Genomic DNA, 20,880 nt, shown 5'->3' on the forward strand with positions numbered 1-20,880 from the left:
TTAAAATGTTAAACACTTTTGGCCGGAAAATTACATAAGCAATATTATGGCCTTCTCCACAGATCATATCAGGAGGCATACGATGGCGGTTTGTTCCATTATTAGTGATGTGAAGTTTGATCATGTGATTAAGATGGTGTTCACAAGATTTCCCCATTGTAGAAGACCTTTTCACCTTTATAATGAATAAGTAATTTGTGGGGTATGTAAGAGTAATCTGAGATGCCTGGAAATATTATGTTCTGCAATAAGCTCTCACCAATTGGTTTTAGCATCCATTGAAGGTTCTTGCTTAAATCAATTATTACCCTAATGATTGCAATATAGTTTTATTTAAAACCAAGACAATACATCATTTAGTAGCAGATAAATGGGTCATTGACATATGTGTTTGAAGATATTTGATATGCCAATGTAAATTTTGTAAGTTGTATTGAAACGAACATGTGTCTCTTTAGGCATTTTCTTTGTTGTTGTTGTTTTTTTTTTAGGTTTTATTTTTAAGTAATCTCTACACCCAATGTGGGGCTCGAACCCACAACCCTGAGATCAAGCGTTCCACACTCCACTAACCAAGCTAGCCAGGCACCCCTATTTTTTTATTTTTTAAAAGATTTTATTTTTAAGTAACCTCTTTACCCAGTGTGGGGCTCAAACCCACAACCCTGAGATCAAGAATCATATGCTCCCCTGGCCAAACAAGCCAGGCACCCCACTTCAGGCATTTTCTACACTAACACTAAGAGTATTGCTACATCTTCTGCAATATGTATATCTCACTTTTCAATACCCTTCTATGAGTACTTTCTACTTAATCACAGGAGATTCCAATGTGAAAAATATTAATTACATGAATGGTATTAAGCAAGTTAAAAAGACTGAGGAGGGGGAAAAATCATTTATTCAGCCAATAAATACTTTTTAAAAATCTACGTATCAAGATTCTGGGAATTCACTAGTGCACAAAAGAGACTATGTGCCTTGCCTACCTAAAGAAGAAAATAAATGATGTCCGTTTAACTCAGAATTGTGAAGACTTGGTAGGTCAGACATTGTCTGTAGTCCTTGAGTAGTTAAGGCAATCTTCTCCGTTTTATAGGGTGTCTTTCATACACAGGACATAAAGTACTTCACAAAGAGAATAATTTTAAACTGAAGAGAAATGGAAGATTTTCAGGGCTCACTTTAAAAAGAGAAAATGACTCATTGGCTCAGAGGGAGGAAGTGGGTTGCATTCAAATAAAACAGTACAAGTTAAAGAGCAATGTTCTTTCTTCAGGTGTGGGGAGGGAACACTGCAGAGACCAAAACTGTCTATCTGGGGTTAGAAGGCAAAGGAAATCTGTGGAAATTAGGTCAGATAGGGGTTCTTTTTCTTATATTTGTAGAAAATTTAAAAAAGAGTAAAACCATTTTGAATTGACTCCAATAAAACAACGAAAGGAGACATAGAGAGATGATGGAAAGAAACAATTGTAGGAGCTGGAGAGGGGAGATTTATAGTGAAGTGAGCTGAGAACCAGACAAGATAGCAAAGGCTAGGACTTTTCTTGGGTGACTCTGCTTTGAAACTTCATCTCCACCAAGCCAAATTGTGAGGAATCAAGGTTCACTATAATTATAATTAGTATATTCTAAAGTATATTAAATTATAACAATATAAATTAAATGTATGTCTTTATATAAAGCACATAGATTACCACAACTAAATGAAAAAGAAATAAAAAACAGTACAGTTTTAAACTAAAGAATCTCAAATGCTATTAGAAAACCTCCCATAAAGCAAATCTTTGTTTCTCAGTGTTAGAGAACTCCAAGCTGCAGCTTGCCTGGGACCTGTCAGAGAAGTATCACTATAATTGGTATGAGTCCCCAAGTATGCTGACAATAATTGAGGCTTATATCCCATGCATTATACTTGATGGCACATCGTATTAAAAAGGAACAAAATTATAGAGGTGAGGAGCTGCTGTATGATACAGCAGGGCATTAGCTCCTAGACGAGGCTTACAGATACAGATTTTAGAACTAAAATGATCCAGTTGATGAAGGCCTGGAGATAAAAAGTGAAAAGTATCAGCCTGTGAAGCTCCACACCAGGCCAGATAATATGAGTGACAAATAAGACCATGATGTAGCCACCTATTTTGTGTATTTGTTTAGCTAAAACAAAAAGTCATCTTAGAACATTTGCAGTCTTGTAAATGTGCAGTCAGTTTGTTCTCTAAGGGTGTCACCCACTTATCCAACATCATTTGCGTAAGTTAAGAAGCAATATAGTTAAAGAAAAAACATTAAGTCAAGTTCACTAGCGTGGTGACCTTGAGTAAGTCATTTAAACTGTTTGAACTTCAGGGGCACCTGGCTGGCTCAGTCAGAAGAGCACGTGACTCTTGATCTTGGGGGTTGTGAGTTCGAGCCCCACTTAAATAAAAGAAAAACTTTAAAAATGAATAAGTAAAAATAAACTATATGAACTCCATTAAGAGACTAAGAGGTCTTATATTTATTGATTGCTTACCATGTGCGAGGTGCTTTTATGCTTTATCTGTATAATTCGCTCATCACCCCAACTCAGCCTCCTTGGGCCTCCCTGTTCTTCCTATGAAGCCAGTCTCAGAATGTTGCTACACTCTATGCCCCTCCCCCAAACCCCAGAATTTTTCTGCATATTTTATGAGAAAATGGCAGGGTGGGAGATTACTTAACAAAACTTCTTAAAGATACCCCTTATTATTTTTTTACTTTTTTTTTTTTTTAAGTAGGCTCCATGCCCAATGTGGAGCCCAACACAGGGCTTGAACTCTCAGGGCTTGAACTCATGACCCTGAGATCAAGACCTCTGAGCTAAGATCAAGAATCAGACACTTAACTGACTGAGCCACCCAGGTGTCCCTAAACATAGCCCTTTTCAAAAACCATCTCTTCTTGGGGCGCCTGGCTGGCTCAGTTGATAGAGCATGCAACTCTTGGTCTCAGGGTTGTAAGTTCAAGCCCTACATTGGGTGTAGAGATTACTTAAAAATAAAATATTAAAAAAAAGTCTCTTCTTTCCCCCAAATTTTCTCTTTTTGCAGTACTCTTCTTTCCCTATCTTCCCCTAATCTCAAAGAATCTTCCTCATTCTTGGGCATGTTCACTCAGCCTTTCTCTCCTCAATAGACCCCTTCTCAAAAATTCCATCCAAAAGCTTACCCTGCAGCAGGTCCAAAGTACCAGGAGTTCCAGCTGTCCCTCAGGGACAATACCAATTTGCCCTTGTGCGGGCCCCTGAAGGTCCCTACGCCAACCAGTAGTTAAAGTAGATACTATTATTATTCCTAATTTGAAAAGGATGAAACAGAGGCTCAGAGTATCTACTTGCTCAATCATCCAGTTTAAAAATGGGAGCCTGGGGGTGCCTGGGTGGCTCAGTTGGTTAGGCGTCTGCCTTCCGCTTTGGCATCCGGCTCCTTGCTCTGGGGAGAGGGGGCCGGGGTCCTGCTTCTTCCTCTGCCTGCCACTCCCCTTGCTTATGCTCTCTCTTTCTCTCTCTTTCTGTCAAACAAGTAGATAGATAAAATCTTTGAAAAAAATTAAAATGAAGGGGCTCCCTCTGGCCAAGTCTGGGACATTTAACTAACTAACTAACTAACTAACTAACTAACTAACTAACTAAAAACAGGAGCCAGGATTTGAACCCAGGTATCTTTGATTTCAGAGTTAATGCTCTTTTAACCTCACTGTGCTACCCTCCCTACCCCACTCCTAGGAAAATATCACCTGCCCTACCATCACCATAATTTTGTACTTCATGACCCCAGCATGCTGGTTTGAAGTTGGGAGGTCAGGCTGCTCTGGGTCTTACCTTCAACGATGTAATACGCTATGTCCTGTTCAACCAGATGGGGATAAATGACACAGTCTCTCTTGGCCCCTCTTTATTCCTAATATCCACGCCTCTCTCTTCCTCCTACCCATCATACTCTCCCATCCCCTGAGAAAAGGAGGAAAGAAGAGAAGAGCATATGAAAGAAGGGTAAATAAGAATAGGCTGAAGGAGGAATGTGGGTGGTTTTCTGAAGCTGTTTTACTAGGTCAGAAATATACGTAAATTAAAGCCCTCTAAAAGGATGCGGAATGCTACATCTTCTTGTACTTTACCTCGAGCCTTGGTTATAATTGCTAGAATACTCAAGGTTCAAAGAAACTTTAAGAAAATTTCTTGGTCTACATGTCACTGAAAGAGTGGCTGTGTTAAATGAATCGTTTAATTAAATAACCATAGCTACCATTTATTGAGTATCTCTTATGTGCCAAGATTAGTGCTAAGGTAGAGCTAATGTATGTAAATGACCTGGCACAGCTCCTGGCATGTGGTAGGCTCTCAATGAGTTATTTTAATATATCTTGAGTCCTTATGATGGTCCTAAGAGGTGAGATCTTTTTGTTCCCATGTTATAGGTAAAGAAACTGAGGTTCATAAACATAAGTAACTAGCCCAAGGTAACATCGATAATACATGTTTGAGTCAGGATTGGAAAAGTAGGTAATTATAGTCACTGGGCTAATGCCTTACCTAAACTATTTCATTTTATTCTTACAAATACCCTACCAGTTAGGTACTGTTATTACTCCCCCTTTAAAATAAAGAAACAGACACTTATAATGCTTAAGCAATTTTCCTGATGTCACATGGCTGGCTGGTGAGCCAAAACTTGAACCCGGGTCTAGGTCCAAAGCTCATACACCACACAGTACATCAGGGCCATCTATGCCTGGAGAGAGGTTGGCAAGCTGTTGAGAAACTTCGCAGGGATGTATCTATTACCTTGGTGAACTGACCAGAGTTCAGGACCCTCAGCCTTATAGGCAGAGATTTGATTTGGTCACCTGCTGAGAACCAATCCATTTCTTAGGGGCAGATTCACATTAATCAAGCTCAAGAGACTCAATGAAAGAGCAGAGGACCAGTTTACTGACAATGAAAAATGTAACTACATTTGAGTTTCTTGACCAGTGCATTCTCTCCCTGGAAGCAGACCTTTATAGGAAATTCAAGTTTTAATCTAAAGTTATTCACTAAATATGGAATCGAAGCAAAAGGAAATATTTGGATGAGTTAAGAAGAGCATCTGCTACAGAGTAAGGACTCAATAAATCCTAGGTGTTATTATTACTAATGCCCATCTACATCAGAGGAGAGAGAAACCATGAATCCCCTAAACTTACATGAAAAGTTCATGTATATACATATGTGCATTTTTCTGAGTGAGAGTCTGTATCTTTTATTAAATTATCAAAGTGTTAGTGACCTATAAGAAAGCTTAAGAGCCATAAATTCTACAAAGAATCATGAACACCTTGATGGAGCAAGTAAAATTTGAATTGGCTTGATATTCTCCCAGAGCTAAGGTTGTTATAGTATGTGGTAATCAATTTTGATTAAGTATAACCTCTTTATGAGTCACTTTTGAGGACATTTTTCTTCCCATAATATATTTCCTATATTTTTTTTAGTACTTTTGCACATTCTATAATGTATTTCCCCATTTAGTTCATTCAAAATCATCTCCCTTTGGAGATAGCTTTTTTTTTTTTTTTTTTGAGATAACATTCTTTTTTTTTTTAAGATTTTATTTATTTATTTTGACAGAGAGAGAGACACAGTGAGAGAGGGAACACAAACAAGGGGGAACGGGAGAGGGAGAAGCAGGCCTCCCGGGGAGCAGGGAGCCTGATGTGAGGCTCGATCCTGGGACCCTGGGATCATGACCTGAGCCGAAGGCAGATGCTTAACGACTGAGCCACCCAGGTGCCCCAAGATAACATGCTTAACATTCGGGCTCTTCACCTAGAGTAATCAGTAACAAGCAGTAGTACCTATTGTGCATAAGGTACCACATTGGTCACAGCAAACAGTAATTTGCTTAAAAAAATCATGGCTATGCATCTAAAAGCTCCACCTTCCTGCTCTTCTTTAGCTTATCAGCAATGGGGTGGGAACAGGATTACTTCAATTAGAGAGAAATTCTATCTCCTTTTACATTTGCCTTTTTGTCAGAACACCCTTCAAAAGCTCCTTGAATTATAGCTTCTTTGAAGATGTGTTTCCAAATCTGTATCCAAAAGAATATAGATCAGGGAGACCCAAATTGTCCTCTCCTCTATTCATTCGACAATATTTATACAGTGCCTTTTATATTATAGGCACTTTTCTAGGCACTGGAGTTACAAAGATGAATAAGGACTTAGAGTATAGTAGGGGAATGAGACCTATAAATTAAAAATCACATTGTGGGGGTGCTGGCTGGTTCAGTTGGTGGAGCATTGTGGCTCTTGATATCAGAGTGGTGAGTTTAAGCCCCATATTGGGTGTGGAGCCTACTTAAGTAAAAAGAAAATTAGGGCGCCTGGGTGGCTTAGTTGGTTAAGCGACTGCCTTCGGCTCAGGTCATGATCCTGGAGGCCCCGGATCAAGTCCCACATCGGGCTCCCTGCTCGATGAGGAGTCTGCTTCTCCCTCTGACCCTCTTCCCTCTCGTGCTCTCTATCTCTCATTCTCTCTCTCTCAAATAAATAAATAAAATCTTAAAAAAAAAAGAAAATTACGATGCAGTGTGCTTTCAAAGAGGAATATATGGTGGTATGAGAGCACGGACAAGAAGGCTGCACTCTGTTTCAGAGAATCAGGTAAGGCTTCCAAGAAGGGATGACACTGGGTGGGTGAGTAGGAGCTAAATGAACAAACACAGTGGGAAGAGGGCTTTCGTTTACAGGGAATTGTGTGTGCAAAGGCATCAAGGTGTAAGAGGACTTGTTGGAAGAAGGAAAAAGCAAAGTTTGAGAGGGAAGAAGAAAGGATGACTACAACTGTAGAGAAGTATATAAGCAGCAAATAGAAAGAAGGGGAAATTGAGGGAGCTTTTTCCTGAGAACACATTTCTTTTTCACAAAGAAGCAAGCTTTGTCAGGGCGCCTGGGTGGTTCAGTCGGTTAAGCGTCTGCCTTTGGCTTGGGTCATGATCTCAGGGGATCTAGTCTCATGTCAGGTCAGGCTCCCTGTTCAGTGGCGAGTCTGCTTCTCCCTCTGCCTGCACCCTCTCTTTTGCAAAAATAAATAAAATCTTTATTTTTATTTTTTGTTATTTTTATTTATTTATTTGACAGAGACACGGTGAGAGAGGGAACACAAGCAGGGGGAGTGGGAGAGGGAGAAGCAGGCTTCCTGCTAAGCAGAGCCCTACGCGGGGCTCAGTCTTAGGACCCTGGGATCATGACCTGAGCCAAAGGCAGATGGCTAACGACTGAGCCACCCAGGTGCCCCAAAATAAATAAAATCTTAAAAAAAAAAGAAGAAGCAAGCTTTGTCATCCAAGATGAAGGGACAAGAATGGAAAAGGGGGCTTAAGGAAACTAACCATGCTCATGTAGGAGAATTACTAAGCAGTACTGAGAGACCATCTGTGAGAAGCAGTAACATAGCTGTTGAAAGTTCTCTCCACCCATTTAGCTTCTTGTCTCCTCTTGATAGAAATTTCTAATTGGTGTACCTTCTGTGGAAGCACCAATCTTTCTACAGTCCAATATTCTCCTTGATATTTTTATAACTTCTATATTTTACGTTCAAAAATATCTTTGAGCACCCACTGTGTAGCTCGTTGCTACACAGTTAAATACAGTGTCTGCCCTTAAGGAGCTTAGTGACGGGTAATAGATGAGAGATTGAAGGGAAATATAAAAGGTGAATAATAATGGCACTAACGGCACAATATGAAACGTACATTAGGGAGGCGTTAAGTATAGTATTTGCAAGTTCAGAGTCCTAGCCCTGTTTGATATCATCAGGGCACATCTGCATAGAACATAGGATTCTTTTAAGACCCTGAAGAACCACCAATAACATAGGATCACCTGGAAAATCCAGAGCCATTCCATTAAAAAGAGTGGTATTGAACTGTAAGCATTACATAGACAACTGAACTCTAGCTTATTCATCCAATTGAGATCACTTTATTGCTTTACCCCTTCAGCTGCCTGCAGAAAGCAACCTAGCCTTCTGACTTATTTTTTTTATTAATATTCCACTTAGTTAACATACTGTGTAATATTAGTTTCTGGTGTACAATTTAGTGGTTCAACACATCCATACATCACCCGGTGCTCATTACAAGTGCCCTCCTTAATCCCCATCCCCCTATTTAAGCCATTCCCCACCTCTCCCCTCTGGTAACCATCAGTTTGTTCTCCCATAGTTAAGAGTCTGTTTCTTGGTTTGCCTCTCTTTTTTTCTGCTGTGATCATTTGTTTTGTTTCTTAAATTCCACGTATGAGTGAAATCATATGGTATTTGTCTTTCTCTGAGTGACTTATTTTGCTTAGCATAATACTCTCTAGCTCCATACACGTCATTGCAAATGGCACTATTAGGTATTTACCCAAAGGATACAAAATACTAATTCGAGGGGATTCATGCATCCTGATGTTTATAGCAGCATTATCAGCAATAGCCAAATTATAGAAAGAGTGCAAATGTCCATCAACTGATAAATGGATAAAGATGTAGTATATGGCCTTCTGACTTCTTAACTGCTGTCAGTCTCAACTGCCAAGCTACTACTTTCTTGATAGTGGTTCACTCCAAAACTAACTTTCTGTGTTTGTTTCAACGTTGGACCTGCTGAATCTTAACCAATCCTATCCAGCCCCAGCCAGGGATCTTCTGGTCCTAACTCCCGAGCCATTTAACCAAGCAGCAGTTTATAAGCAGACTCCTGTTGTTATCAGCAGACTCCTTTACCAGAGAGCTTCTTATCCCCACCACCCTACCATCTATTTAACCTCACGCCAGTCAGTTACATCCTTACTACACCCTGCCTCATACTTAGAGTAACCAGAATCCTGAACAGCTTCAAGGAACAAGCAGAATTTAAACTGACTTGTAACCATATTCTCCCAGAGGTGAGGTTATTAGGCTATGTCACAGTTTATTTTGATCAAGTATAACCTCTTAGTTTATTTTTTTATTAAATTTCTTTTTTTTAAGGATTTTATTTATTTATTTGACAGAGAGAGAGAGACAGCAAGAGAGAGAACACAAGCAGGGGGAGTGGGAGAGGGAGAAGCAGGCTTCCCGCGGAGCAGGGAGCCCAATGAGGGGCCCGATTCCAGGACCCTGGGATCATGACCTGAGCCAAAGGTAGACGCTTAACGACTGAGCCACCCAGGCACCCCAACCTGTTAGTTTATATTCAGTTCCTTTTATGGATGATTTCAAAGCCTAGGTTTTCTTCTGCATCAACTGGGATGATTATGTCGGGGTTTTTTCCCTTTATTCTTTTGATCTGGTATATTACACTGATGATTTTCCTTTGTTGAACTACTCTTGCATTTCTAAAATAAATCCTACTTGGTCATGATGTATAATCCTTTTAATATGCTGCCAGATTTGGTTTGCTGGTATTTTGTTGATGCTTTAAAGCACCTAGGCTTTTTTAAAGGGTTCGCTATTAGGGTTATTAAGAACCCTTCACTCCTTGCCAAGTGAGTGTTAGTCCCCTAGTGAATATATCTCTCAAGATGAGTATCAACGATATTTGTAACTACCTTGCAATCATAATATATTTTTTGAATTCAGACATAGTAAAAACTTATCTTTTCTGTATCTTCTTTTAGAAGGATAAACTTTGAGCATCAGTGATAAAGACAAAGACATTTCCAAAATTATTCTCACTGCAAATTCATAACAAGTGCGAAGTTGAAGGCTTCCAACATACAGTTAATGAACAAGAAGGAGGTTCTCAATCTGCTCTCGTTTACATCATGACCTCATAGGGATAATTGGGCATTTCTTATTCATTAGACTAAAATCGTGCTTGGCACATAGTAGGCCATTTTTTTAAAGATTTATTTATTTATTTATTTGACAGTGAGCGAGGGAACACAAGCAGGGGGAGAGGGAGAGGGAGAAGCAGGCTTTCCGCGGAGCAGGGAACCCGATGCGGGGCTCGATCCCAGGACCCTGGGATCATGACCTGAGCTGAAGACAGACGCTTAACGACTGAGCCACCCAGGTGCCCCAGTACGCCATTTTGAAAAAAAAGATTTTATTTATTTATTTGACAGAGAGACAGTGAGAGAGGGAACACAAGCAGGGGGAGTGGGAGAGGGAGAAGCAGGCTTTCTGCTGAGCAGGGAGCTCGATGTGGGACTCGATCCTAGGACCCTGGGATCATGACCCGAGCCGAAGGCAGATGCTTAACAACTGAGCCACCAGGCGCCCCATAGTAGGCCATTAATAAATATTTCTTTTGTTTTTTTTTTTTAAGATTTTATTTATTTGAGAAGACAGAGCTCAAGCCAGGGGAGGGGCAGGCAGATACCCTGCTCAGTGGGAAGCCCGATCCCAGGACCCTGAGATCATGACCTGGGCCTAAGGCACTGAGCCACCCAGGAGCCCCCTAGCCATACTTTGCATACTTGGTTGTCAAGGGACATTTCTATCACTGCAGAAAGTTCTGACAGTGCTATGCATGATCTGACAGGTGGGGGAATTCAGTACTTCACAAATCAGAAACACAACAGCAGTAGAGCCGAAAGGTCTCACATTTATTACTGAACCAACCTACTGGTGCAGAGGCACAGTTACAGAGAAAAATCATTTCCATGATAAGACAAGTCTATGGCCAGGTAGGAAGGATGTTTACAGAATGATAGAACACATGATCTTCACTCAGCTTAATTAAATACGTGTGCCAATTAAGTGTGTCATTTCATGATGTGTGATGCCTTATAGACCCAGCTTAGTTCTTCTCCAGTGCCTCCTCTTGGAGTTGTACCTGATCTTATTACCAGTTTTCATCTGAATCCACTGGGGAATGGGACGATTCTGCTTTTGTTTCTTGGCCAGGAATCACTTGATTCTGAAAGTCTTGTGAGAAGACATGGAGAGAAGCAGCCAGCCACGCAGAGCAGGATGGCGGCGAAAAAGAGAAAGCAATAAATATTTCTGATAAATGAATGAATGAATAAATAAATTCAGTCTTTGTATTTTGTAAAGAAGAAAAATTGCTTACTCCCAAGAATTATCCTAAGACAGTGAATAACATTTTATTTGTGATTTTTCCTTTTAAAAAAGCATTCAAAACATGAACTGTACATCATAGGACTCTCAGAAGCCTAAACAGGATGGCAAGGGGGTATAGAGCAGCTCCAATCCATACCCCACTCCATAGTTAACGAACGAGCCTCTGCCTGCTTAGAACACACACCTACCCCATCTCCTGCTGTGCTCCACACAAAAGTTGCCTTATAATTGCAGGTTTTACTGTATATAGTCCCTATGATGAAACCTGAAAAGGTGTTTTATTAATTCAGTTTTCAGGCAGACCCCAAAAAACCGATCGGGGGACACATTCTGGCTCATGCTTCGACAACAAGAATAAGCTTGAGAAAAGGAAGAGGAGAATTGAGAATTGCCAAGATTTATGACAGGTAAATATTTTCTTATTTTTAATCAGTTTCTTGGGCATATGGCATTAAATAGAATTGCCTCTCCTGAGAGGCTGTAATTATACCACTAGCAGATCCTACATGTCTGAATTTCCTTCTCAAAAGTATTCATTCCATTGGGAAGTCCCTACTATGGACTAGGTTCTAGGGATTCAGGGATTCTGTTGACAAATACACTTGGTCCCTGACCTTCCAAAGCTTACAGTGAAGCTAGATAGCAAAAGAATGATTCCAGCTGAAGTGTGGTCAGTGTAGGGAAAGTACAGAATATGGTAGAGATATATTCTCCTTTCTTCTGCCAGGTTTGTTTGTTTGTCTGTTTTAAGTTTCAGTTTAAACATCACTTCCACAGGGAACCTGTCCCTAACCCTTCAGTCTAAGCTGTACCCTATATTATAATTTATATTCTCTCATGGTATTTTACTTGTTTAATTAATAATTATAAACAATAAATTTTTACAAGAGACCTACTACACACCAGCTGTTCTAGGTTCTGGAGATAGAGCAGTGACTAAAACAGAAAGACAAGGCCCTGCTCTCATAGAGCTTATATTCCACTGGTAATGATTTATGTAATGTATGCCATCCAGCTAGACAGCAGACACCCCAAGGACAGGGACACGATTCTCTTGCTCACTGCTGTATTCCCAGTACCTGAGACATAATAGATGTATAATATTTGTGATTGACTGATTAGCCAACCCTGAGCAACAGGGCAGATTTGTAATAACTCTACCCTAGGGAGGAAAAATCAGCCAAAAAGAAATCACATGAGCTCTTAATCTGGCTTTTGCTATGATTCACAGTACTTATTATGGGCTGTCACTGAATAAATATTAAATAATCAGTTCTCCCATCTATCTGATTGTTATTTAGACTATTTTGCTTTTAATGACCCATCCCTATAGACTATAATATACAAATGCTCTGTTTTATGGAGCTTCAGCAATCTCTAGAAATTTGCTATGACTATTCTTTGTTGAATTAAATAGTAAGATTGTTCCATCTTTTTACTAAAATTTCTTGGTCTGTATCTTAGACAGATTGCTGTGCTTAGAACTTTCCTAGGAGCGCCTGGGTGGCTCAGTTGGTTAAGCAAGCGTCTGACTCTTGGTTTCTGCTCAGGTCATGATCTCCGGGTGGGAAGATGGAGGTCCGCATCAGGCTCCCTGCTCAGCAGGGACTCTGCTTCCCCTGTCCCTCTCCCTCTGCCCCTTTCCCCCATTCACACACACTCTCTCTCTGTCTCTCTTAAATAAATAAATACATAGATACATACATAAATAAAATACCTTCCTGAACACTTTCACTCTGAATTGCATCAGCTGATTACATGTCCATCTCCCTCACAACAGGGACTGAGTCTGATTCACAAATGTACCCAGCACCTAACATGGTACTTGGCACATAGTAGGAACTCAGTAACTGTTTGTTGAATTAACATATGAACTCCATCTACATGTTCAGTCATTTGCATATTTTATCAAATCCTCCATATTTGCAGGACCAAATAACTCCTGCAGTTCTTACCGTCTTGAGAGAATACTAGGCTTCTGCAGACTCAATAAAGAATAATTAAAGTTATCATAGAGGTTAGAAATGTCAAATTTCCATAAATTTGAATAAAAACAGCAAAACTAGATCAGAGTAAAAAATGTCAAAACTTAGTTGGCTGTGCAGCGTGTCCTCCCTTCTTTCTGGTCCCTAAAGATTTTCCACAAAGAATTTTTGACTTTAGAGAAAACTTTTTAGTTGAGAAGATGATGGTGCTAATAATGATAGCTAAGACATATGGAGTGGCTGCTGCGTGCTAGGCCTTTTGCACCAAGTGCTTTATATATATATATTTCATTGTTTATAACAACAACCCTAAGAGATGGAGGTCATTATCCCTATTTTCCATATGAGCAAACCAAGGACTCAAGCAGTTAGGTAGACATTGCCCCTCTGCAGTCTATTTTAAACACAGAAGCCATGGGGTGCCTGGGTGGCTCAATTGGTTAAGCGTCTGCCTTCGGCTCAGGTCATGATTCCAGGGTGCTGGGATCGAGCCCCGCATCGGGCTCCCTGCTCGGCGGGAAACCCGCTTCTCCTTCTCCCAGTCCCCCTGCTTGTGTTCCCTCTCTCGCTGTCTTTCTCTCTCTTTGTCAAATAAATAAATAAATAAATAAATAAATAAATAAAATCTTAAAAAAACAAACCCCACAAACAAAAAACACACAGAAGCCAGAGTGATCCCTTGTAAAACTGAGTCAGATCATATCTGTCTTATGCTTAAAACTCTCCAATGGCTCCCCATCTTAACTCGGAATAAAAGCTCGCGTGTCTGTAGTGGTTTACTTAGCACTACATGTATGTCCCTACCCTGTTGCCTCTGCTCTCCTCACAGAATTGCAACTTCAGTGGGCACTTCGACGTTCCATAAACGTGCCAGGCACAGTTCTACCTTAGGGGCTTTGTACTTGCCTAGAATCATCTTTCCCCATGTAGCCCTCATTCTGGTTGTCAATCTCCCCTCCTCCAATCTTTGATCAAATATTACCTTCTCCACAATACCTGTCTAGCTCTCCCTATTTAAAATTGCAACTCCTCCCAGTTTCCACACTTCTACTGTCCCTCACCCAGCTCTGTTTTTTTCTTTCCCCATGACACTTATCATCTTCTAACATATTACATAATATATTTGTTATGTTCATTATTTGTTATCTGTTTCTTCTTCTCCCCAAATATAAGTTCCACAAGGACAGGGATCTTTGTGTATTTTTTTCACTTCTAGATTTCAAGTGCCTACAACAAAGATTTAGCAGGTGCTCAATAAATACTTTCTTAGTGAATGAATGAAAGGCCTTGCCCAGATCACACAATCAATAAAAGATGGGACTGGGATTAGAATCTGTACTATCTGAATCTAGGGCCAACACTTTTAATCATTACACTATTTCTTAGTTTGTTAAAGATGCTCTATTTTGGACAGTCATAGCATCTGCTATAGCTACTCCCATGGCTTCAACTACTAACTTACACAGATGTAAGAGAAAAACATTTCTTGTTCAAAGAAAACACAAAATTCTCGAGGAATTGAGCAGAAAAAGTTATCGGAAGAATTCCCAGATATGCAAGAGTGACTACAAAAATGAACTAAGCTCTTTCCCTAGAATGTCACTATAGGGGGTGCCTGGGTGGCTCAGTTGGTTAGGTGTCTGCTTTTGGCTCAGGTCATGATCCCACTATAGTTACAGCCTCCATAAGTAATTATAGCTGGCCCCCAGTCTGCATTTTTCTCTCTTTAAAACTTTTTTTAAAAGATTTTATTTATTTATTTGACAGAGAGAGCGAGCACAAGCAGGGAGAGCAGCAGGCAGAGGGAGAGGGAGAAGCAGGGTCTCCACTGAGCAGGGAGCCCGACTCGGGGCTCAATCCCAGGACCCTAGGATCATGACCTGAGCTGAAGGCAGTTGCTTAACCGAATGAGCCACCCAGGCGCCCCGCTCTCTTTAAAACTTTTTTTTTTTTAAAGATTTTATTTATTTATTTGTGAGAGAGAATGAGAAAGAGATAGAGAGCACATGAGAGGGGGGAGGGTCAGAGGGAGAAGCAGACTCCCCGCTGAGCAGGGAGCCCGATGTGGGACTCGGTCCCGGGACTCCAGGATCATGACCTGAGCCGAAGGCAGTCGCTTAACCAACTGAACCACTCAGGCGCCCTCTTTAAAACTTGTAAGTGAAGAAAAACCCCATTTATTTTATTCTACTTAGCATATCTGAGATTTGTGGACATTAAAAACAAAGAACTCTACTGAATTCAAAGAAAAAACAAATTTTTAATAATTACCAAGAACTGAAAAGGCACCCAAATGGTCAAGTTTCTGAAGTAATTGTTTTTTATTCTATTTCTAGAACCAAAAAAGCAAACAAATCCCAGTTCAATTTTGCAGATACCCTCATGGTCCTCCTCTTTCTCATCTCCTTAGCTTCCTGCCATTTGTAAGTGGCCAACTGAGTATTTTCCGTCAAAGCCAAAAGGTTATTTTCTGATTCGGCTCAGGCCTTCTTATCCAGCTCTAGTTTTCGTTTAGCAAGACTGGCTTTATTTATAGCCCATTTAGTATCCTCGGGGGGGGGGGGGGGCTACTATTTCCTAAGGGAAGTAACCTAACCCATAGTGTGCTCAGAGTATAGTGCCTAATCTCCACCCCTCTAATAAAACAAAACAAACAAACAAAATCAAAAAACAAAAACCAGCTTTGAGAGGCAATAAAGTCTGGTGGTTAAGAACATGAGCTTTGGGGGCGCCTGGTTGGCTCAGTCGGTTAAGCATTTGCCTTCTGCTCAGATCGTGGTCCCAGGGTCCTGGGATCAGGTCCCGCTGGAATCAAGTCTGGCATCGGGCTCCTGGCTCAGTGGTAAGTCTGCTTCTCCCTCTGCCTGCCGCTCCCCCTACTTGTGCTCTCTCTCTCTCTCTCTCTCTCTCTCTGACAAAAAAATAAAATCTTTAAAAAAAAAAAAGAACAACAACAGCATTGAGCTTTGGAGTCAAATAACTTAGTCTCTAATCCGGCATCTTCATTTACCAGCAATTGTGACCTTGGGCAAATTACTTCTCTCTGAACCTCGATCTTCTCATCTGTAAAATGGGGATAATAATACAGACCCAAGAGTTCTCATAAAGTTAAAATAAAATAATATAAAGGAGACCAACATGTAGTAATTAGTAAATACTTAATAAATAATGTTACTAAATAGTCACCATAACCTGGATATAATAACAGCACAAAATAGCAGTAGCTCTTTCTCTCATGATCAGTGATTTTCAAATTTTTATTTCTTGTTTAGCCTTTTACTTGAGTTTTAGATATTCGTTTCCAACTGCTTGCAGAACTCCTCTACAGGACTATCACACAGGTACTTCAAACACAACATACCTAAACCTAACTTTATTCTTCTCTCTCTCTCTCTCTCTCTTTTTTTTTTAGATCTTATTCATTTGTTTGAAAAAGAGAGAGAGCACAAGTGTGGTGGGGGAGCAGAGGGAGAGGGAGAAGCAGACTCCCCACTGAGCAGGGAGGCTGATGCAGGCTTGATCCCAGGACCCCGAGATCATGACCTGAGCCAAAGGCAGACACTTAACCAACTGAGCCACCCAGATGCCCCTGTTCTTCTCTTTCTTATCTATAACACAAGTATCTATTCCCATGTTTTTGTTTATACTATTCCCTCTGCCTAGAATGCCCCCATTTCTGCCTCAAAAGCCTCTTCAAATATTATCTATGAGGACTTTCCTAATCAACCTCACTGTATAATGTCTCCTTTTCTTTCTTTTTTTTTTAAAGATTTTATTTATTTATTTGACAGCAAGAGAGACAGCGAGAGAGGGAACACAAGCAGGGGGAGTGGGAGAGGGAGAAGCAGGCTTCCCGCCGAGCAGGGAGCCCAATGCGGGGCTCGATCCCAGGACCCTGGGATCATGACCTGAGCCGAAGGCAGATGCTTAACAACTGAGTCACCCAGGCGCCCCTAATGTCTCCTTTCTTTAGCGTTCTGTAACATAGATATTGACTTTATGAAATTTAGCTTACTTTGCATATTTGTCATACGTCATACATAGTTCACCTGTTAGACTCCTTGAGAGTAGGGACTCCCATTTTTGTGAAATCTGTAGGGTTTAGTACATACTAACATATGATTTTCACAAGTTGAAAACATGACTTTCTTGCAAATATAAAATAAACGTGCCAAAGACTTGATTCAACTCAAGTAATGAAGAAACTGATTCAAAGGATAATTTGAAAGAGATTTATGTAGTCAATCAAAGGAATGCTGAAATAAATTTGCTAATAGATGAAAAACTGGTTAATATAAGGCAATAAATTGTAACATTTGAAGTTGTTTTTTCTATTAGCGGGAAATCAATTGTTTCTCTACACAATGAAATTCATTTCCAGTGCTATAGACTGGAATCATCTGCATCACCCTCAGACAAGAATCACCTGCATTGCTATCAGTTTTCCACAAATTAACCTCTACTCCTACAGTGTTGTAGAATAAAGTAAAAGGTAAAACCTAAAAGATCATATAATCACATACAAATATAAAATGTCAAAGATTTTATTTAAGTCATTAATTAATGCAGGAACTAATAAGATTTTATAACCAGATCAAAGAAAAAATCAAATTAACACACATATGGAGCCAAATAAGGAATGCTAAAATGAATCAGAAATTGATCAAAAACAGGTCAATATCCATAGGACAAGAATCAGTTGCATTCCTCCTCATACAATTTACATTTCTATGGACAAGAATAATTTGTATTGCTCATGGTTACCTACAACTTGCAGAGTTGTCAAGTAGCTCAAAGACAACGAAAAGCAGAGTCCTCACAGAATTGGGGAACCTGGAAGGATGTGCCGGGCAACCTATTTTTCCACTGAAGGTACTTGGCAATCTTTTAGTTCACTTCAGAGCCTTTCACAATTTTGCCCTGAATTGGTCTAGTCAGCAGAAATGTGCACCCCCCTTTTGACCCAGACCCCTGAAGGCCTGCCACACTGTTGCCTAAGAGTATACTGGAAGAACACCCAGTTATTCCTTCTGCCTATTTCCAAGTTTGGGGTCATTTTTCTTGACATTCAGAACCTTAGAAGTGGAAGTTGTTCAATAAGGGTTTGTGAGGGTTGGTAACCCTTGTAGGTAAATTCTATGGTCCACATTTAGCTGTAGCAACTCTGAAATGTCTCTGGAGACTCAGACTGATAGGGGTGTGATGCCTGTGGCAGGAATATGGTATTTATAGAAACAGAGCTTTTTATAAACTTCTGTTCCCTTGTATTCTGTTAGCCCTGAGATGCCTGAAAATGAAGCCACCTTCGCAATAACTGCTGGAGGAATTGGGGATGCCAAAGAGTAGGTGGCGGATTGATGCAAATTGCTTCTTAGTACTTATTAGGAGCTGAAGAAGTGGAAAAGCAGTCTCAGATTTCAGAACTTGAAGTAAGAGTTTGTTTTTTTCACATGTTGTTAGAGGAAAGTCAACAAAAGGAATTTAAAATCTTATATTTATCCTAAAAGTCCCTGATGTATAATCACTATACATTGTATGTCAATTCAGGAATATATATATATATTCACACGTATACATATGTATATACGTGTGTGTATATGAATGAAGCTATTGAAAACTAATTGGGAAGAGGTACCTGATCCTATCACTTTAGCTGTCCAAAGTCAGCCACTAAACAGATAGAAAATCTAAGAGCTCAGAAATGCACCATTCTCCTATCATTTCCCCTTGAACACTTACAGAGGTGGACGCACTTCCAAAAGAGGGAGCCACTTAAGGAAGCCATTTACAGGACACACAAAAAAGCTTTTTTTATTTACAACATCAAACTGTACATTCACCTCTGTAGCAATGGAAAAGAAATATTAAATTAAACTAAATATTAAACCATTTGACTTTTTGACAAGTTGAAATTACTTTTAAAAAATGTATTTCTGATACAAACATATTTTATGGGGTGATAAAGAGGAAGGTAACTAGGAAATTTGCAGTTTGGGGTAATCAATATAGCATGAGTTTTATATTTTAAGTTTGGGGTAGAGAATTCAAAATATTTTTAAAAATATATTAAAGTTAATTTACATGTAAAATTTCTGAACACTAAATTTAGAAATGTGCAAAAGAATATTGTTTTTTTCTAACTGTTAAACAAAATAAAATCTAGTTTTCAGAATGAATGTATGATAAAAGTATTTCAAAATTAAAATACTAATAATATTTATAATGACAATCTTTATAGACCTCAAAAAGATTTCATCTCTTATGTTGCATCACCTTGTATGAAAATGCAAGTATTGAAAGCACCATTTGTTACAAAAGATATTTGATTATCCATTCTCATTCACTCAGCAATGCTTAGAGCTAAAAAATATACAAGGAAAGTATGGTTCCTGCCCCCAAAGAATGGGTACACTAGTTAAGAGAAAATACTACTATTTATGAAAGAATGAAAGAGAGCAAATGATTATTTAGTTAATTTATCAGTAGTGTGGTCTTGGATTGTAGGATTCCAAAAATGGGAGAGGAAAGGTTAAGCTGTGGGACAGCATGTGCAAAGGCAGTGAAGCTGGGATTTGGAAACAGAGACCAGCCTGACAAGCAGAAATTGTTCAGTGTGGGGTACTGGGAAATAAGAGCTTTTTTTTCTTTTTACTTTTTTTATACCACAGAAGCTGCTTTCTGAAGAAGCAGAGATAAGTCATCTAGGAGCAGATTTTCTGTATTCAACAAAGTCACTTAAATGACTTCTTTTGGTATACAAATATAAATGCATACTTTTTGTCCTGGGGAAGGGAAGATTTTGTTACTTGATAAAAACTGAGCAACAGCTAAAGATTCCCTGGTATGCAGAGCACTAGAGGGCAATGGACTAATTTATATAGGAGCCCGGAGCCTTTTGGTAGGAAAGGAAATATAAGTCCCAAGATTTGAGATTCAGAAAAAATTTCTGGATTAAACTGAGTAACCCCCTCACCAATGAGAATTTACCGAGAGGTAGGCCGTAGGTTTGGAAACCAGCGCCTAATCCAAGGGCCTACAGTTCCGTGGGGAGGCTAGTTATAATATGGCATGTAGCTAAAGCCAGAAACCTCTCAGTCCAGCTACTCTATGTGTCCTGCTTTGGAGAACAGTAGCTGAGAACTGAGGACAGTGAACTAAGAAGCTGTAACCTTGGGGCCCAACTTTGGGACAGCACAGTAGATTGTGCGGTGCCCATGGAACCCTGCTAGGCCAGGGTTCAATTTGCTGGGGCTTTCCAGTCCTCCCTCTCCTCCTGACTATAGAAACAGCTCTCACTCCTTATTCTAAGAGGGACAGAAAAGCTAAAAAACGAGATTTTTTTGGTCAGGACTCTTTTGGTTGCAAGCCACAGAAACTCAAAGTAGCAAATGGAAGATAGGAATTCATTGGCTCATGAAACCGAAAAGTCCAGAAGTAGTGCTGACTTTAGCCACAGATGGAGCCAAGATCTCAAACAGCATCATCAGGACCTGCCTCCTTTTCGGGTTCTGATCATTTCCATGCTGCTCTTGTTCGCAGACAGGCTTTCCCCACATAGTAGCCAAGATGCTGCTTGAGGCTCTAGGCTTACATCCCACTAAGTTAGAAAACCCACTAGAAAAAGCATCACTTTTTCCTCCATAGATTATTCATTCTGTGGAAAAAACCAAACAAACAAAGACTATTAAATGAGAACCGAGGTTATTTACTCAGAGTTTGCTACAGCAAGAGAGTCAGTGACCTCTATTTGCTTTTCGTAGAGACTCAAAGGCAGGCAGAGGAATGGGAAAGCTTTATAGTAGAAAAAGGAAAGGCTTTAGATGTGTCCTG

At 39.8% G+C, this 20,880-nt stretch overlaps 1 protein-coding gene and 1 pseudogene across 6 annotated transcripts in view; one reads left to right on the top strand and one right to left on the bottom strand.

The window, feature by feature from the left end:
- DMC1 (DNA meiotic recombinase 1) overlaps positions 1–19,816 on the top strand; it is a 39,475-nt gene extending 19,659 nt beyond the window's left edge. For 3 of the 6 annotated variants that reach the window (XM_027594076.2, XM_027594078.2, XM_027594080.2), the window contains 2 exons: positions 11,356–11,472; positions 18,327–19,271. In XM_027594076.2, coding sequence (XP_027449877.1) covers positions 11,356–11,472; positions 18,327–18,396 — 187 coding nt within the window. In that variant the 3' untranslated portion in view covers positions 18,397–19,271. Of the gene's footprint in view, positions 1–62; positions 181–11,355; positions 11,473–12,615; positions 12,677–18,326; positions 19,272–19,718 lie in introns of those variants that run through there. The other 3 variants (XR_003519917.2, XM_027594077.1, XM_027594079.1) reach the window with 3 other exon arrangements.
- Positions 10,769–10,924, bottom strand: LOC118357342 (annotated as a pseudogene).
- Positions 19,817–20,880: the final 1,064 nt, after the last annotated feature.

Source organism: Zalophus californianus, chromosome 9 (genome assembly GCF_009762305.2).
Source record: "Zalophus californianus isolate mZalCal1 chromosome 9, mZalCal1.pri.v2, whole genome shotgun sequence".
In the NCBI taxonomy this organism is placed as follows: Eukaryota; Metazoa; Chordata; class Mammalia; order Carnivora; family Otariidae; genus Zalophus; species Zalophus californianus.